This window comes from Chrysemys picta, chromosome 6, assembly GCF_011386835.1.
Source record: "Chrysemys picta bellii isolate R12L10 chromosome 6, ASM1138683v2, whole genome shotgun sequence".
NCBI classification, from domain to species: Eukaryota; Metazoa; Chordata; order Testudines; family Emydidae; genus Chrysemys; species Chrysemys picta.
Window position 1 is genome coordinate 50,000,072 of NC_088796.1, and position 20,420 is coordinate 50,020,491.

General features: G+C 37.0%; 1 protein-coding gene across 4 annotated transcripts in view; it reads left to right on the plus strand.

The window, feature by feature from the left end:
• ZFYVE16 (zinc finger FYVE-type containing 16) overlaps positions 1–20,420 on the plus strand; it is a 51,997-nt gene that overhangs the window by 23,356 nt on the left and 8,221 nt on the right. For 3 of the 4 annotated variants that reach the window (XM_065550141.1, XM_005288197.5, XM_065550142.1), the window contains 9 exons: positions 1,988–2,084; positions 3,631–3,807; positions 4,883–5,025; positions 12,184–12,565; positions 13,670–13,792; positions 15,841–15,996; positions 16,865–17,089; positions 17,551–17,633; positions 19,444–19,548. In XM_065550141.1, the coding sequence (XP_065406213.1) occupies positions 1,988–2,084; positions 3,631–3,807; positions 4,883–5,025; positions 12,184–12,565; positions 13,670–13,792; positions 15,841–15,996; positions 16,865–17,089; positions 17,551–17,633; positions 19,444–19,548 (1,491 nt within the window). Of the gene's footprint in view, positions 1–1,987; positions 2,085–3,630; positions 3,808–4,882; positions 5,026–12,183; positions 12,566–13,669; positions 13,793–15,840; positions 15,997–16,864; positions 17,090–17,254; positions 17,634–19,443; positions 19,549–20,420 lie in introns of all 4 variants that reach the window. The other variant, XR_010588805.1, reaches the window with a different exon arrangement.

Here is a 20,420-nt window from a genome sequence, read left to right on the forward strand (position 1 = left end):
AAATGCTCTCAAGTTGCAAACAGTTTCACCAGAGACATCTGATCCCCTGTTTGACATATTGCAGATGCAGAGCAGGGAGAAGCTTGCTCTGCCTATCAGCTCTGGCCTTCTCAGTCCAGCCAAGGATATCTGGTTCTCTTCTTTCTTATCTCCACCTGTATAAAACAGAAGACAGGATGTGTCTCAGACTAGCTGAAGGACATACATTTTTACTACAACACTTTTCATAATTCAAGACTCCCTGACAGATGCCAGGGAAAAACTGGTACAAACCAAGCAGTTCCGTAGACTAGTGGGCTTGATTCCTCATCGACCTATGCCATGACCTTTGCTCATCTGAACATGGGTGGTAGGTTATTACACACTAAATGTACAGATGAAATTGACCATCCCTTCTCCAATGCTCCAACAGTTTAATTGTGTGGAAAACAGACAAAATCTTCAGGGGAGACCCTTTGCTTTTCCTTTTCCTGCCATCACAATCACCTTGGATGCTTCCAATCTGGGATGGGTTGTGTATCAAAATACATGATCTAAGGAACACCTGGAGTCCAGACACCATATCAGAGTAATAGAGCTCAGGGTAGTGTAATGGGCTATTAAAGCCTTTTGTCCATTCCTGCAGCTGTGTGTAGTACAGGTGCTTGACAACACATGGTCATGTGTTAAATCAACAAGCAGAGAGGAGTACATTCTCAGCTCCTATCTGCAGAGGCAAGAAAACCGTAAATGTAGCATATCCAGAACCAAATCTGCCTGTAGTAGTTCTTGCTGGGAAAGTGAATGTGAAGGCAGACTTGCTCAGCAAGAGGATTCAGGATCAACCATCCACACAAGAAGCTCTTGAAACCAGTGGTGGCTATTGCAGTATTTTGTGAATGGGGTCACTCAATAATAGATCTCTCTGAGTTGGGACAGAGCACCAAAGTGTACTGCACAGGAGCACACAGACAAAAGCTCTTTCTCAGATGCATTTCTGCTGGACTAGAGCCAACATCTTCTATATGCTTTCTGTTCCATTCCCCTGATGCCCAGGGTCATAAGGAAGATCAGGCTCGATTGAGCCAACTTTGTGACCTTGTCAGTACTGGTATCCAGGTCTTCTGCAGGTGGCCAGAGAATATGCATGCTTGCTGCCTGCTCTCAATATTAAGGAGAGGGATTCTGCCACTCAGCCTAGATACACTTCCCCTAGCAGTATGGAGGATAATCTGCTGCATAATGAAGTTCCTGTTCTTTGAAGGTTCAGACCATCTTCTTACAATCCAGGAGGACTCCAGTCTAACATAAGACCAAAAAAAAATGCAAGTGGGTTTACCATCTGGGCCACTGGATAAAAGGTTTGCTCAGTCTTAGGCTGGGAACACTGCTGTCTTACCGCGTCTTCTGCACCTTTAAGTCTTGGGGGTTATCCTTAACTTCTCTAAAGTTCCATATGGCAGTAATATCTGCTCAGAAGTTACATTAAGGTCAAACCCATCTTTTCTCATCCTACACTTTCTAGGTTTCTCATGGTCATTGTAAATGCATTTTTCCCCATTTAAGGAGTGGCCACCTTCATGAGACCTAAAATCTTTCCTTCAAAGGCTTATAATTTGGCCAAATTTAGGTGTATTTTCATGGGAACAGCAAAAAGTGCATCTTCAACATAAAGGCAGTCCTTCCTAAACTTCAAATTCCTGCTCCAAAGCATGAGGATCTAGAGCTTCTCAATGAGAAACGGTTATGGAAATGTATTTATGAGAGAGGGCAAAAATTTCCACCCCAGCCTCATTTTGAGAGATGGCTACACCATTTTTGCTGAAATTTAAAAATTTCAGCATGAGGCAGACACCCAGTATGGAAAATTTCAGCTTAAATGGTTAGTTTGGTAATTATACAAGTAAGTAAAAATTGCCTGACACGTGTCATTATAAGACTGTCTTAACTATAGGTGGCACTACCATCTCCACGTAAAATGTTTAAACTAGATTTTGTTCTGACCCAGGTGTTCTGTGGTGTCTGTTGCAATCGGAAGTGTAAGCTGCAGTACACTGAAAAGGAAGCAAGAGTCTGTATTGGCTGTTACAAATCTATTAATAAAGGTAAAAAGTTGTGACCATGGTTTTATTTACTTGTAATTATTACTTTCATCAAAGGAGAAAAGTTAAGCAAAATTGTTATTTTAGGACTGAAGGATGAATCTGTGTACCCAGGAGGAAGCGTTTCCTTTCTAAGACTGTGATTGAAATGTTGATAAAATTTGCCTGTCTAGTAGATGTCAGTGACTTCAATCTTCCATCTTCATTCTCTGCCACAGCCACAGTAATTATGCATATACTTGATGGAAAAGCATAGGATTTCTAATGCAGCTAGAGTGCTGCTGTTTGGTTGGGTGGTGGGGAGTCTAAATTGCAAAAATACTGCATGTAATTCCTTTCCCAAGGCTGTGTGTTGAGGCAAGCAACATTTTCAACCTCTGTTTAGCTGAAGAAGTCTTCATCAGATTGTTCCCAAGACCATGTCCCCCTAGTCCACTCTGTTATGCCTCCACTTGTGTTATAAATGTTTGTCTAAATGGACTAGGCAAGATTGTGCAGTCCTTTTGAGGAAGGTTAAATTGTGCGAAGATGTGACATTATTAGTATTGGGAACAAGAGTGACAAACTGAAGCCCTAATTTCTTGTATTGAAACATTTAACAAAGATAAAAGAGGAGTGCATTCCTGTTTTATTTAACATGGTTTTTTAATCATGAATCAAATTAATTTCTTCCTTTTTGATTATCCCAGTTAAAGCTTGATTTTACTTTTAATATTCTCCTGCTTGGTATTGAAACTCCACCATAGACCCTTCTTTATCTTTCCCAATATGGAGAATATGGGATTTGTCAGTACTTCACAAACTTTTTCACAACTGAGCATGAAATGAAGCTAGTGTGATTTGTGATTAATATACAGAAGAACATAGTATCACTACTTAAGTTGGGAAATCCTTCGTCTATTTTTTTACAGTCTCTGTGAATATCCTTCTCCGTTTGAGTACTGTTGTAAATGATAGGTTTCAGGGGGTAGTCGTGTTAGTCTGCATCAGTAAAAACCATGAGGAGTTCTTGTGGCACCTTAGAGACTAACAAATTTATTTGGGCATAAGCTTTCGAGGGCTATAGCCCACTTCATGAGATGCATGGAGTGAAAAATACAGTAGGCAGGTATAAATATACAGCACATGAAAAGATGGGAGTTGCCTTACCAAGTAGGGGGTCAGTGCTAACGAAGCCAATTCAATCAGGGTGGATGTGGCCCATTCCCAACAGTTGACAAGGAGTGAATATCAGCAGAAGGAAAATTATTTTTTGTAGTGCTAACTTTTTGTTGTGCCCACGAAAGCTTATGCCCAAATAAATGTATTAGTCTCTAAGGTGCCACAAGGATTCCTCGTTGTTTTTGTTGTAAATGAAGCATGTGTGGTTGCAGGAATTACATGGTTTGATGTATGGTCACTGCTGAAGCAAAAGGCTGTACAATGAGTGTCCATTTCTATGTTTAGAAGAAAAACAGCAGACAGGAATATTTAATTTAAAATTTGAGGTAGCTGTAAACATTTAATAAATGGCATGATCTTAAACACTAAGTGCATTTTTTCCTTTTAGCACAGGCATTTGAAAGGATGATGAGTCCAACTGGTCCTATCCCCAATTCCAGTATCTCCTCTGAATGTTGTTCTACTGTTCCACCTTTGCAGGAAGCTCAGACAGTTGGCACACCTAATTCTCCTTCATCTTCTGTTTTGTTACCTATCTCTGTACTTAAACAACCAGGTGCTGATGGTAAGTTAAATAATTTTGAGTTGCAATCTGTTATCTAAACTTTCTAAGCTATTCAGCATATACTCTTTCAACACATACATAGAATAGATGCCTTTGCAGAATGGCTAGATTTCTTTAATTGATCAGTGTAGCCATTCAGAAAAGGCTATTAGGGTTAAGATACTGGACTGGGATTCAGAGAAACCTGCATTCAATTCTGAGTTCTGCCATGGACTCAGGCTCCCTGTGTGAGCTTGGGCGAGTCACTCAATCTTTGTCTTAGTTCTTCATCTGTAAAATAGCTAAAGGAAGTATTACCCCTATCTTGTCTAGTTTGGTTGTAAGTTTTTCAGGGTAGGGTCTCTTACTATGTCCAATGTATAGCACAAGGGACTGTGATCTCACATGGGGTCTCTAGGTACTACAGTAATATAAATAATACTGAAACAAAGCAAGTAGTTGGGTGACAAAACATTCTCTGGCTAGAAGTGATAATGGATAATGCACATCTTCATCTCATATATGTCAACTACACTTCTGAATTTTGGCTGTTTACTACAAAAATGTCACTGATAAAAGATTAGATGTACTTAGAGTATCTTTAAAACAAAAAGTGGTAGGTTATATGAATTGTTTTGTTGATAAACTGTTGTCTTGTATCCATGATATGTTGCCATAGTTCTACTACTCCAGAGGTAATTGATTAAGTAAATAGCAGCCTGTTTTAACTAAATAGGAATTGATGCATTAACTATAGCTTGGTTACTTCTGCTGCTGGTGTGGGAATATCTTTGCCCACAGTTCTGCTTGACTGATTGGAGAGAATACCAGTTTTGTGTGTAGGGTGACTGCTTAGTTCCAGTAACTTTTACTACTTTTAAATCCGAAAATTCCCACGTTTTGGAGAAATATATGTAGAAAGATGCATCACTTGCACTACAAAAATCTCTGAACTATAATTGTGGTTCATACTAAATCCAACATGCTTAATGTAAAATCTTAATTTGGAAAAAAGCCTGAAATTTTATACAGACCCGTTTGCTGCTGGAAAACTGTGGTAATACCAAATTAGTGTTCTTTTTTTAACCCATTTTAGGGCTGTGCGCCAGAGAACAGAGGAGAGTCTGGTTTGCAGATGGTATTTTGCCTAATGGTGAAGTCGCAGACACAACAAAACTATCTTCTGGAGTCAAGAGGTCTTCGCAAGAGCTGAGTCCAGTAAGCCCTGACTTACCAGAGGTGCATATGGTATATTCTCAAAAGTATACACTGATCCATGATTTTCATAAATAAAAAGTTGATGGTCTTTAAACAGCTTTGTTTGCCCATTTAAGATGACACCCTCATAACTGCAGTGTTATGTGGCTTTGACTCCTCTCTGGCCAGTTGGGTTGCATCAATTTTAATCAACTTTTTCGTTTGTACTTCAGTTATTTTCTAAAGAAAGATACATTTTCACTGGTTGATAACACCATTAAAACATGTTGAATTACAACTAAATAGAACCTTTACACTAGATTTGATACATCTTTTTTTACTACCTTGGAAGTTAGATTATAACTATATACATTTATTTAAGCAACTGTATAATTTAATGTTTTCAATTATTTTTAATTGTACATTTTTAGTGTGTGAGAACATGGTGAATGATATGTTGCTTATTTAGGTAATTAACTTTTTGCTCATTATTTGTGTCAAGCTGCATTAGGATGGTAACTGGAATTTAATTAAACACAAAATAGCATACACAACTTACTAAACAAAACAACCTTAAATGTTTTGGATACATAAACTTCTCTTATGAAAATAAGTTTAATATTTTACAATTAAATGATTCATTAAAGGAATAGAGCAATTAACTGTAGTCAGTGAACTAAACTCATTATTTCAGGTCAGCCTGGGAAAATTTTCAAATATGCCTAAGTGAAAGTGACTGACTGGAGCTTAAGTTCCTACTCGCCTAAGTCTCTTGAAAATGAGACAGCAGCCTCCTAAGTAACTTAGTTGTCCTTCAGACTTTTAAAATTAATAAATCTTATCCCCTCCTTCCTCATTTTTATTCATAGGTTGAGAGACAAGTTTTCATGCTTTTTCAACTCCCAGTAGATTTCTCAACATTGACTGAATTAGTCCAAATGAAAAAGAGTCTTTCTATACCTATTTCTGTCAAAAGCTGGTTTAGTATTTCAGCAAACTTTGGTTCCAGGTACTTAGTGACTTCCACCAGTTCAGTGGTGTGACTTTTTTAAAAATGTCATCAGCAAACATGTCTGCTTGAATGGTTTACCTCCAGCCCTGAAATTTATCATAGTTGGCATGATTGATGGATGATTATTAGATACCCATGCCATAGCAGCATCTCCTTCAGGAGTTAGGCACCTACTCTAGGACTTTGGGTTGAAAATATTGGCAAGAAAATGAGGTGGAGTAAATCTGTTTCTTCACTACCTGCAATTTAACTTTGTCGTTGGGTAAATCTTTCTGCAATATCTTTTGAAGTTCTTTCCGAATTTCAACAGCATCAGTAGCAATCTTTCTGCCGATTGTCCGAGGCAATGGAAATAGGTTTAGTATATTCAGCATATTGTCCACATTTTGCTTTTAGTCTGAAGTTGACTGCTTTCATTGTGATAGTTCCATCTATTTTGTCATGAATTCCTTCACAATTTATCAGAATAGTCTAGTTCTTAATAAAAAGCTCAAAAGAGTCAACCACTGAATTCCATCATACATCTTGGGGGAGAATTAGTTTGGATTATTCAGCTCTATTCAGTAAAGCTGAAGCAAAGTGTGTTGTTATGGAAGAATCTTGTAGTTTCAACATTTTCCTTTATTCCTGGAGTTGTACTTAAGTCTTTGGCTAAAAGATACATTAAATGAGCACAGCTCCCATATATATATTTTAGGTTTCCTTCATTACCATCTTCTAGATTTCTTCTCATCTTTGCTATATTTGAAGCATTATCTTTGACAAAGCTACTAGGGTGACCAGACAGCAAGTGTGAAAAATCGGGACAGAGGGTGGGGGGTAATAGGAGCCTATATAAGAAAAAGCCCCAAATATCAGGACTGTCCCTATAAAATCGGGACATCTGGTCACCCTAAAAGCTACGCTCTTGACACTTTAATTTGTGGTCAGTTTGTTGTAGCTTTTACAGTTCTTTCTTTTAAGTAGTCTGCTGTATGGGCATTTCCTGATGTATCAATTGTTTCTGTAAAATAGACAATGCCATCTTCCTTTGTCACACAAGCACATATTACTGTACAATTGTGTATATTGCTCCATCCATCAAGACTCAGATAAAGAAATTTCCCATCAATGTTTTCTGCACACTGATCAATTTCCTTCTCATACTCTATATCCAGCAACATCCCAACAATATCTGTCCTGCTAGGTGGAGTGTAGTCTGGTCATAATGACTGAACCATGTCAGTGAAATGCTTGTTCTGAACAAGATGAAGGGAGAATTTGTTGCATAAATGAATTGAACAATCTAGAGCCTTTCTGGAATTTGCTGGTGCTGAATATGATGGTTGATGATAATGAAGAAAATCTTTCTTTTATTAACAGGTCATTTACTGTTTGACATCTTTAGTTGCAGCACTGCTGGCGGTACCAGGAGATATTGCAGATGATAGATGTTTACATATATGAACATCCATCTTTATAAATAAACTTTACTTTTAAACGGGAAATCTTCACCTAGAATGTCTGATTACACTGAGCAATAAAAAAATCATTCCAAAAGTCCAGCAGTAATAGTAAAAATTTAATTGATAAATACTCTCATAACAAACTAATAAACCAATTACATTTTGAATAGACACTTTGAAATTTGTAACTAAGTAATTCACCCAAAACATAAATTTATGACAATCTAAGTTGTCATTTACTAGCATATTAAGACATTGTAGGGAGTCCATAAGAATGGTACCAAAATAAGTTGACTAACCAGTTGATACATATTGCTCAGACATGTCCACATCGTCATCCTCAAAGTCATTGCCTTCTGAGGAGCGTTTTTCATAGTGTTTCATTCTGTTAACCAGGCCTTGCATCTCTTTGTTGCACTGTTTACATTTGGCACATGTTCCTTTTTTATCCAGCCCAGAGGTTCCTGAATTTCTTGAAAATATTCCCAAATAGTCCTTTTTTTTACAATATGCAGCCATGACAGTTTTTTCCTCCAGTTCCCAGGTGTGTAAATACTAAAGGCTGCAATTCAAAGAATATTGTCTCCTCTTCTCACAGTGTCCTGCTTTTACACTAGTGTTGCTCCTTTCTGGTTACACACCCTGCTCCTTCTCCTTTGTTAAATAACTACCTAAACCCTCAGAAAAACAAAAGAACTAACTATAGTCCAAGATTTCTGCTTATGTAACCTGCATGCCTTTTGCATTGCAGTATTTTGTTTGTTTAGAGACCGAGGGGGATTTCTGTTTGTGTACACATGCAAGGAACCGGGGAAGGCCATTTGCTTGAAGTGCTCAGAAGCAAGGTCAGGTAGTTACTAGGCAGATCAGTGTTTTTCCGTGAGCTGGAGAGTGAGTTTCCATGGTGGGTGCAGTCATAAATATTAATAATTTGAGAACTGAGCCAATCAGAATTCTGGTAGGGAGAAACTATAAAATAGGAGTATGAGACTAGCTAGGTGGGCTCAGTGGATGATCCTGATGAGAGACATGATGATGATTCCTGGAATCAGAGGTTGGGTCCCAGCACTTGTGATGACTTTGCCAGTCTCTTGCACCCATTAGCACAGCCCCTGGGCCCCCCACAGGATCAAGCTCTTAAGGTAGTACATTACTTACTGTGCCATATTTATAAAGCTTGGCCTCAAAAGTTAGTTTTTCCCTGCTGCTTTCTGTGTATAGAAAAGCCAGTGTTATTGATAGAGGCTCATGGATTCAACTTACTTACTTTTAATGCTTAAGAGATTATAAGTAGTTTAGGTCTTAAGTAGGGCTGTCGATTTAATCGCAGTTAACTCGCAATTAACTCAAAAAAATTAATCGCAGTTTTAATTGCACTGTTAAACAATAGACTACCAATTGAAATTTAGTAAATATTTTCGGATGTTTTTCTACATTTTCAAATATATTAATTTCAGTTACAACTCAGAATACAAAGTGTTGTATTATATTATTACAAATATTTGTACTGTAAAAATGATAAAAGAAATAGTATTTTTCAATTTACCCCGTACAAATACTGTAATAAAATCTTTTTATTGTGAAAGTGCAACTTACAAATGTAGATTTTTATTTTGTTACATAACTGCACTTAAAAACAAAACAATGAAAGTTTTAGAGCCTACAAGTCTACTCAGTCCTACTTCTTATTCAGCTAATCGCTAAGACTAACAAGTTTGTTTACATTTACGGGAGATAAAGCTGCCGGCTTATTTAAAACGTCACCTGAAATTGAGACAGGCATTCGCATGGCACTTTTGTAGTCGGCATTGCAAGGTATTTACGTGCCAGGTATGCTAAACATTCATATGCCCCTTCATGTTTCGGCCACCATTCCAGAGGACATGCTTCCATGCTGATGACGCTCATTTAAAAAAAAAAATGCATTAATTACGTTTTGACTGAACTCATTGGGGGAGAGTAGTATGTCTCCTGCTTTGTTTTACCTGCATTCTGCCATGTATTTCATGTTATAGCTGTCTTGGATGATGACCCAGCACATGTTGTTCGTTTTAAGAACACTTCCACTGCAGATTTGTCAAAACGCGAAGAAGGTACCAATGTGAGATTTCTAAAGATAGCTACAGCACTCGACCCAAGGTTTAAGAATCTGAAGTGCTTTCCAAAATCTGAGAGGGATGAGGTGTGGAGCATGCTTTCAGAAGTCTTAAAAGAGCAACACTCTGATGCAGAAGCTACAGAACCCGAACCACCAAAAAAGAATATTAACCTTCTGCTGATGGCATCTGACTCAGATGATGAAAGTGAATATGCATCAGTCTGCACTGCTTTGGATCGTTAGTGAGCAGAACCCATCATCAACATGGAAGCATGTCCTCTGGAATGGTGGTTGAAGCATGAAGGGACATATGAATCTTCAGCACATCTGGCATGTAAATATCTTGCGACGTGAGCTACAACAGTGTCATGCGAATGCCTGTTCTTGCTTTCAGGTGACACTGTAAACAAGAAGCAGGCAGCATTATCTCCTGTAAATGTAAACAAACTTGTTTGTCTGAGTGAATGGCTGAGCAAGAAGTAGGACTGACTGGACTTGTAGGCTCTAAAGTTTTTTACATTGTTTTGTTTTTGAATGCAGTTATTTTTTTGTACATAATTCTACATTTGTAAGTTAAATTTTCATGATAGAGATTGCATTACGGTACTTGTATGAGGTTAAATGAAAAATACTATTTCTTTTGTTTTTTACAGCACAAATATTTGTAATCAAAGTAAATATAAAGTGAGTGGTGTACACTTTGTATTATGTGTTGTAATTGAAATCAATATATTCGAAAATGTAGAAAACACCCAAAAATATTTAAATAAATCATATACTATTATAGTTTAACAGTAATTAACAGATTGATTATTTTTTTTGAACGCTTGACAGCCCTAGTCTTAACATATTTTTTTTTAATTCAGCTTTAATCTTAAACAGGTTTATTTTTTAAAAGAAATTATTATAATTAACAATCAAAATCCAGGTTAAATAAAAAATCTGATTTATTTTAAACTATTCAACTTTTTTCTTTCTTTATTTTTCTTTAATCCACCCTGCTTTCTGGAAAGGCTTTTGGGTAGCTGTTCAGTTTTTATGTTGAAGTTGTAGACGAGACCACATTTAAACAGAAACGATGTGGATAGGAGTATGTTCAGTGTATTGTGTCTCCGTTGAAACTTTAAAATTATGTAGTTGAACGTTATGTAGAAAATGTTATGACTCCAGTTCTTCTGCATAGTATTAAAGTAATTGTTTTTGGCTATAAGTATTTCTATCTTATAGAGTTCTGAATTCTGTCTTTATTAACACGTTGACAGTAAAAGTTTCTTTTTTTTTTTTTTTAAATGATCAGATAGAAAATTGCTTCTGTCTTTAAAAACTAACCTGGTTCTGCCAGGAGTCGCTTAATGCCCCGGTGCACCAAGTTAGAATTGAAAATAATCTGACTTTTCGATGTTCAAACTAAATAGAAAGGTGAGGGTGTTTTGGGGGGGTAGGGTGGTTGTATTTTGTATGGTGCACTCACATGCCTTATTTTTATGGTGCTGGCACAGGGAGGGAGCCGGTCTCTTGATTGTTTCTGCTGGAAGTGAGAGAGGCTCTTGACTTTCCATCCCTTCCTGCCCTGCCATATCATGCCAACACTTTTTTTTCTTTATAATTCAAAAAATGTTATTACTTGCATTGAAGTTGTGTCCCATTGTGCCAACTGTTTTACAAAGACTTGGTCTTTTCCAAAGAGCTTATAGTTTAAGAAAGCAAGAGAGCTGGAGAGATGGCAGGAGAGGGATACAACTTGATATATTCAATTGTTGTATAAATTTGCAAATTTAAAATGTTATCCTCATCTGTTCATGAAATAACAAGCCCTTAGAAAGTAATTTTTTGGTTTTCAGTTTTCTATGTGCGTAGCGTTTACCAGTGCTTAAAACAAATGGCACTTCTGTCACAACCCAGTGCACACTGGGAAACTGCCAATTCCAGGAGAGCTGCATCGATGAAATGGAAAAAGAAGGGAGGAGGGAAATGCCTGGGCTGATAGTGTGGGATTTTAGTTTTAGTCATATGGGAAAAACTGATGTCCTTTTGTGCTGCTTCGTATCTTCACACCCTGTCAGCTTTACATAATTCACCGAGGGGGCAGCATAGATGTGACACCTAGAGCAGACACGGGCAGTACTATTAAATGCTGGAGTAAGCTGCTATTAGTAAATCATGTAAAGATAACTGTCTGCAGATACTTCAGGTCCAAATTATGGCAAATTACAGTATTCAAGAGCCTTGCAAAATAAAGTCATACTGGTAACTCTGCCTAGTTGTTTGTGGCTAGTAATGTAATCCTTGGTTGTGTTGTGTTGTGTCTACTGACTGTGTCATACTCGAAAATAATAGATGCTCCATTTTTAGGTATGAATTACTATAGAACAGGTAAATATCAGACTAAATATTATACTAATTATTTTAGACTCAGATATATTTACCTGTTCCGTAATATGTATTAAAGATACAAAAGTGCTGTAATTTTCAGAGATGTGGCTTGCTTTCTGTTTTAGGAAAATGCCCCCTAAGATTCTCTATATGACTGTATACCCTCTTTGTTGTCTGCTTTTGCATTTGAAACACTAATATAGGAGAATACTAGTGCTGTTCAGGGATGCTGAATAACAAATCTAATCAACAATCTATTTTGTTTCTCATAGGTTGCAAGTCCGGTAGATGACATCTATGTAACTGATGTAAAACCAAAGGATGAAACTCCAATTACTGCAGGAACTGAGAAATTCCATTGTTCCTTACATGTTGCTCCAGATGATGACCAGTTGCCCACTACAGGGAAAACTGAGATGTTGCATAGTCCTGACTCTGTAATTCCAGCTGCTGATGAATTACCTTTTATTACAAAAGTTGAGAAGTCTCCTAGTCTTGCCACAGTTAACCAAACTAATGATGATTCACCTGTTAGTCCTTCAGACTACAGAATGCTATGTGGTATTGGAAACTGTGTTAGCAAAGAGTTCAGCCTTATTCCTGATGATGATGGACTGCCACCACTCTTACTTGCAACTGGAGAAAAAGGAAAAGGTAAAATTTGGACTGGGGAATACTAGTGTTTACTGGATGCAAGCTTTCTAAAAATATATGGACTTTCATGTATACACTGTGACATTCCAGAAGCCAAATTAACATTGTTTTAAAATGCACATTATTTTGCGGTATTTTGGATCCAGCTTGGTAGCTGAACTTGCACTTATATGAACTTGTATATTATGAAAAAAAAACATGAGCATAACCACAACAGTATCAATTAGTATTTGAGCCCAAGTATGTTTGCATATGAAGCATAATACTGGTGCACAAGTTGCAGACCACATATGGTGTTGAGGAGTTTATTAGTACTATTTAGCAAGAACTCTTCCACTCTCAGTTCAACTCCAGTCTCATTATTCAGGTTCCTTTATTTGGTACACAGCAAAGTTACCCTGATATGATGGGACTCAAGCATAGGGAGTGGGTATAGGGCATACCATACATCCAAAGTTACACAGCAAACCTCTTCATATATATAATTATATTTACTATACATTGCATTACATATTTTGTGATTGGCTTGGTCACTTTGTAGGAGCCAATCCCTGTACAGCATGCACGACTTACTCTTTATCTCATTTTATGTTCCAGGCTTATCTTATCCATTATTATCTTGTCCATAAATGGTTCCCGGGATGTTGCCCCTTATCTTAACTAGTACAGACATACTGTTTCCAGTCTGCTGATCCATTTACCTTTCTAATCCTGTCTCCCAAGAAATGAGGCCTCACCCATGTTCAACCACTCATGTCAAGCCAGGCCTATGTCTAGCAAGCTAATTGTGGCCCTGAAGCTCCTGGCAAGATACCAATATGTTCCTGGGTGCTGTATATTATGCATGACTTGACAACATACTACTGTCTTATTTTGTTTGTGATATGGTCTAGTAATCTTTAAACAAGTGATGTTGCTATTCATTGGCTGCTATATGTCTGCCTTAGGTTCAAGAGAATGTGTTTTTAGCAGTTTCCTTAAGTAGAAAGATGGAAGTTTCAAGTACCATATTTCATACATTGTAGTTTGTAATGTCTTTTATAGATAGAGAGGAAATGGATATTGGCTGGTGTATGGGATTAATCCAGACCTTATCTTATTTAGATCCTCTGGTGGAAGAACACCCATCTCATCAGCAGGTCACCTTGCTTCTTGCAGAAGGAGGACCTAATCCATTAACATTTATCCTAAATGCAAACCTCCTTGTGAATGTCAAGTTAGTATCTTGTAAGTAGGTAATGTACATTGTTTCCTTTTATTTACATATGTTCCATGGTTCATTATGTTTGAAATGTGTAAACACTAAATTCACCGATCTTCATGGTTGAGCAGATAAAATTCAAACATTTTCACAATTGTGAGATATATGCTGTCTTATTTTATCCAACTTGTAAATTTAAGGTTTTTAAAGTAATTTTTTCAGTGTGCTTCAAAGCAACTTTTAACCCCTTTTGTAATTTATTTATGTGCCTACTTGGTCGTTGTATCCTTTGTAGGACAAATGCAGGGCTGTATTCACCGTAACAATATCTTTCATTGGGAAGGAATAAGAATGCTCTTATAAGAATGTTTTCCCCAGAAATGTGTGCTGCATTTTTGATGCATACTGTACACAGATTTCAAACTTATTTGTGTAAGATGCTGTCTAATTGGGATTTTTTTATCTGTAGGTTTGAATAAAGCTCTGGAGACCCTGCTGTGTAAATAATGAAAGGATACTTCTGTTCATTTTACAGCAACTTAAGATATCTGTTTAAAAGATTTGGGAGTTGTGATGGATAGTCAACTGAACATGAGCGTCTAGTGTGGTGCTGTGGCCAAAAGAGCTAATGTGAACCTGGGCCTCTTGAGTAGGAGTGGAGAGGTTATTTTACATCTGTATTTGGACCTGGTGTAGCTGTTGCTGGAATGCTGCTGAGTTCCAATGTCCACAATTCAAGAACGATGATAACTTGGAGAGGGATCAGAGAAAAGCCACAAGAATGATTAAGGGATTAGAAAGCATGCCTTATAGTGACTCTCAAGGAGCTCAATTTATTTAGCTTAACATAGGGTACGTCTACACTTACTGGACGGTCCGGCGGCAGGCAATCGATGTTCTGGGATCGATTTATCGCGTCTGGTTTAGACGCGGTAAATCGATCCCGGATCGATCCCGGAAGTGCTCGCCGTCGACGCTGGTACTCCAGCTCGGCGAGAGGAGTATGCGGCATCGACGGGGGAGCCTCCCTGCCGCGTCTGGACCTGCGGTAAGTTTGGACTAAGGTACTTCGAATTCAGCTACGTTATTAACGTAGCTGAATTTGCATACCTTAGTCCGAAGTGGGGGGTTAGTGGGGACCAGACCAAAGAGAAAGTTCAGGGTGACTTAAAATACAGTCTGTAAATACCTAAGTACAGAACAAATTTTTAATAATATGGGCTTTCCAATCTAGCATAAGAAGATATAACTTGATCCAACGGCTGGAAGTTGAAGCTAGACAAATTCAGACTGGAAGTAAGGCAAATTTTTAACAGTAAGGGTAATAAACCATTGGAACAACTTACCAAGGGTTGTGGTGGATTCTCTATCACTTACAATTTTTAAATTGGATGTTTTTCTGAGAGAGATGTTCTAGGAACTATTTTGGAGAAGTTCTATGGCCTGTGTTACACAGGAGGTCAGACTAAATTATCACAATGGTCCCTTCTGGTCTTTTTATTTAAAATGACTGAGTTTTTGATGCCTTTTCATTAGTCACTTAAACAGAAATAAGTGTGGCACCTGCGTGTGCTGCAAACATGCAACATACTTATTTATGCAAGAGGATATGATAAATGAAGACGTATTACTTGTTTCGCTCAAAGATACAAGCCTCTGCCTTGGGTTCCATAGTGAAGTTTGCCTTTGCAATTAAAACTTTCTTTAATCAGCACCTTGATTCAGTGAGGAAGGAAGCGTGTACGGTTCCTTCAGAACCTGTATCCTATCAGATTTTTTTGATGCCTATTATTGAAACATCTTCTCCAGTGTTTTTTATTCATGGTGTTACCCCCTGGGTCTCTAGACAATATGGCCTGAGAAGTGTCCCTGTGAGAGTTACTCTCTCTCCTGTGCAGTGCATTATCCAGTGCTTTCTGAAATTTCAGTTTACAATTTTTTTTTAAGACCGCAATATTGCAGTGGTAGGATTAAAGGGACAGAGGACCACAGATGATTATTTCTAATATATTTGATTCCAAGACTGAGTATCATATATGTGAATTTAAAAAAAATATTTTTTCTTATCACTAAGATTCTTCAGAAAAGTGCTGGTACTTCTCAACAAATGGATTACATAGCTTGAGTCAGGCAGAAATTATCATTATGTTGGTATGTTTGCCAAATGAAGATGCTGTTCCTAAAGAAATCTTCACATTGTTTGTTGACATATATAAGGATGCAGTGAAAGGTATGGAGTTTTAATTTGTAGCTTTAAGATTAGTGTCTTATTGCTGACTTTTAACACAAAGCAGGAAATAAATGGTGTTGCATTCTTAGAGGGTTCCTACTAATTTTGTTTGAAAGTTCTCCGTGCTCATAACTATTTCCTCAGATTCTGTCAAAGTGATACAGGGGATTTAATTTAGGAATGTTTCCTTTTTTTCGTATTAGTTCTCCTGTAAACTGCTTCATTGCATTTTTGTCTTCTCTTCTTTTTTTAATCTAATACTTTGGTATGATGGGTCGTAGGTGTAAATCCTTTGTGCTCTGGTTCTGGAAGACAAGTGCTATCCTGAATAGAGTTAAGCACATGCTTAAATGTTTTCTTGAATTAGAGCTTAATTTGCAAAAGTTAACTAATTGTATGTACATAGACTTGCCCAACAGAATTTTTTTGAAGTGTTAATTGTTTTGTAAATTAGTTTTATTAAAAAGATCTGTCTGAGTTGAAAAAGGGGTTTTGAAACTGGGTTCTATTGACTTATAAAGTGATTAGAATAAAATGCAATACCATGTCAATAGTACCAAAAGTGCTAAAAATATTGTCTCGAACATTTGGCTTCTAAAAACGGCAATTTTTTAACGTGCAAGTACTTCAGTAATGCATTGTACAAAACTATAAAGGACTTCAATAAAGATGGGGGGGGGGCAGAGGTCTGTATCCTGTTATCCTGAAAAGCTGCAATATGCACCCTGTTACTTCAAAAATGCACAAGAGAGACAGTGTTCACATAGTAATGGGTGGATTTCTTCCAGGTACCAACATGTATAAGAATGCATACTTAACATGTTTGTTTTTTACGGTGAAGATTTTAACTGTATCTCTCTTTCACCAGGAAAATACATAGGAAACTTGGAAAATTTTACCTTCACTGAAAGCTTTCTTGGTAGCAAGGATCATGGAGGATTCCTGTTTGTTGCACCAACTTTTCAGAAACTTGATAATCTCCTGTTACCAAATAATCCTTTCCTTTGTGGCATTCTCATTCAGAAACTGGAAATACCGTGGGCAAAGGTTTTTCCAATTCGCTTAATGTTGAGATTGGGAGCAGAATACGGAGGTGAGTTTTAACACTAAATATGCATGTTAAGGCCCAATCCTGTAAAGACTTATGCACGTGTTTAACTTTATGCACTGTGAATGCCATTGCCTTCAAAAATTAAATACAAATGTGTTTCTTCAAAGGTTTGGGACTTAAATTTGTACTTTTGTACATTCACCCCAGTTTACAGGCTGGCTGTTGCCACTGCAATGCAACCCTTCCTGCTTTTAGGGGCTGCTGTTCTTTCACATTTGCTATACAGGCATCTTGTGCTGCTGAATCAAAGTAAGCACAGATATTGTCTGTTTTCTGATACCATTTCCCTGCAATGAGTGCTAAAGTCTATCGTTTTACATAAGGTAAAGAATGAAAGGCTGCATCTGACCTTATTATTTTTTTTTAAAGTTACATATTTTAATTGGGTTAGAGTATTTTGCTTGGTCTTTATGTGTAACAGTGTTCTTTTCTTCCTGTGAAAGCATACCCAACTCCTGTAACAAGTATCAGACACCGAAAGCCTCTCTTTGGGGAGATAGGACATACAATCATGAACTTACTTGTTGTGAGTAAACAGTGTTTTACATAATTTTCCTTACCCTCCTAATTATACATCAGATGAGTGTGAAGTTACCCTCACAATTTTGAAGTTGAACTATTTGTCTTTTAGCGAAAAATGTTCTAACACGGTTTAATTTAGGTGTGATGTACAAGTTAGACTTCAGTCTGTTCACACAATGAAATGCTCTGTTAGAATAGTATTAAGTTGTGCCTTTCAGATTAATTATTGATATTGAAATATACTAATATAATTTTGGTTTATTCATTTAACATAAGTAGTTAATATTAATCAGCTCTTTCAGTAAGAAAGCTTTAGGCAATGATCTGGTGACTAGCTCTCCTGACATCTAGGAGACTTGGGTTTGAGAGTGATAAACTTTTGCTCTTCAGGCGGTTGCAGCAGTAATGTGACATGATCCAAATTTAAAAGCATGCTGCCTTGATATATGATTTATTGCAAACAGCTCACCTACACACTTTTTTAGAGAAATGTAAACAAGCTGGAGACTACAAACTACTTCATTTAAGAGTATGAGCATTCTCTAGTAAGGCCGTACTTGGACTTGATCATAATTAAATCTTTTGTCCTCTGTGACAACACATAACACTGGACTTTTTATCCATTATGAACTTTTACCCGTTTTATCCAAACTAGATCTTGAAGGGTTAAAACTATTTAGAGTGCATGCCCAGAAGGGACAACAACTTTTTCAGTTGAATGGTGATAACTATTGCTGGCAAGATTTTTGAATAGACGGTAATCTCTGTAGTTCAGGTTGATGCTGGCTTGACACTCTTTAACATAACCAAATTGGTTATATTTGAAACATGTTAAATGTCAGTTTCTTGGCCCAGGGTAGAAGTTTTCTGGAAAGCTGAAATAAGAACAAGTGTTTTGGGCAAAGTTCCCTTTTTAGAAACCTTTGCTACCCTTTTTTGGTTTGTTATAAATACTAGCTTTGTTTTAATCTGTTCGTTTTGACAAGATCTGGAGCCACCGACTAGTATGTTGAGATGATTAGATTACTTACTTTCTGTTACACTGCTCAATTAAACCATAGTTTGTATCCGGCAAGTCACTTAGCATGTTTCCCTCTCTGTAAAATGGGAGGCAAGTATTCTTCTTATTTCCAAGAGTGCCCTGAGGACAAAAAAATGTGATGAGAATTACAAAGTATATATTTAAACAACTTTACTGTAAAACTCAACATTATGTAAAGATGGCAGTATCCTTCGTTAAGGTGATCACTAGCTTTCTGTTTAAAGAAATCCATTTGACATGCACATCCTTAATATTGCTAAAATGATACAGTCCAGCTGAAGCTTATGGTATATTAGATGGCTATTTGTGATTGTTGCCTTGTGGTAACTGGCCTGCAGAGCTTGTGTTTACTAGGGAAAAGGGTTTTTACAATGTGTTCGCTGATACATGGTAAAATCCTACTGTGGACAAGGCAGTTGTAGTTTTAACATGTGTTAACAGATGAAGGTAAACACTAGTAAATGCTAAATAAAACTGTAACTGCATTGACCACAATAGGAATTTACCATGTGAGTGACCATATGTTAACTAACATGGTTAAAAAAATCACTTCGTTTTTCCTAGTATGGGCACACTCACCAGTAACAGTACTGTTGCAGCTAACTGAGATTCCTTTAGCTCAAATAAACTTCTGAAGACTTATGCAAATATCTGTTATGGGTAGATTTTAAGTGATGCAGTGTGTTTTAGTTTTTAGAAATTATGATATGTCAGTGGTTAAAACTTTATGCTGCATAAACAGTCAGTTAATAAAGTATTTTGTTTGTTACAGGATCTTAGAAATTATCAATATACCTTGCATACCATAGATAATTTATTTATCCATATGGAAATGGGTAAAAGCTGCATTAAAATCCCTCTGAGGAGATACGATGAAGTGAGTATAATTTTGTAGATCATACAATTTATTCAGGAAATCTAACCCTTCCATTTTCCTCTTATAATACCTCTGAAATCTTTAAAGATGAGAAGTTGACAAGAACACCAATTTGACTAGAAGCTGCAAAATGCAAAACACTTCATTGGAGGGTATTGTCTTCTCCAAATCAGAGAGGCCTGTGTTTGCTTCTGTTCACTGTTCAGTGGACTAATTTTTCAATTCTTAAACTTGTGTCTAACCAAAAAAAACCCCAAGCACCTTTTCCCTATGGACTAACTCCCTGCTTTAGTGCTAATAGGTGAGCAATATTGCCTAGGCCCTGCTGGGATGTTAAGCAGGAAGGTTGGTGATTAGTATAGGTGCTAATTGGTAATAGAAATGAGGAGGAAAAAGATTTCACTGAAATTTCCTCCAAGGATGTTTAGGCCTTAAGCTTCTTCTACTGTGAAGTTTTGTTGTAGTTTAAAAGGTGGCTTTACAAAAGCCTAATTTATTTATTTTATATATATATAAGTTATTTCAAATAGTTTTTTGCAAATTTCAGTCTTCTCAAAATTCGTACTGTTTTTGCACATTTACTGTAGATCTGCTTGGAACTTTGATAGAAACAAATAATAAACTCTTGTTCTGTTTTTAGGGACCCTATTAGGCTATGAAGCTTTAGGATTCTTCCAGATTTTGCAAACTGTGTTGTCCTATACATAAAAAATGAAAGTCTCTTGGGAGATCCTTAATATTTGGTAGTATACTTGGTTAGGGAGTACTCACTCAGATTGACTTTTCCCAAGTAGTAGAACTTTGAAGTTATGGTCACCAGTAAACCCTCAATTTACCCCGATAAGCTATTGCAAGTTCCATAAAAAGTCAGT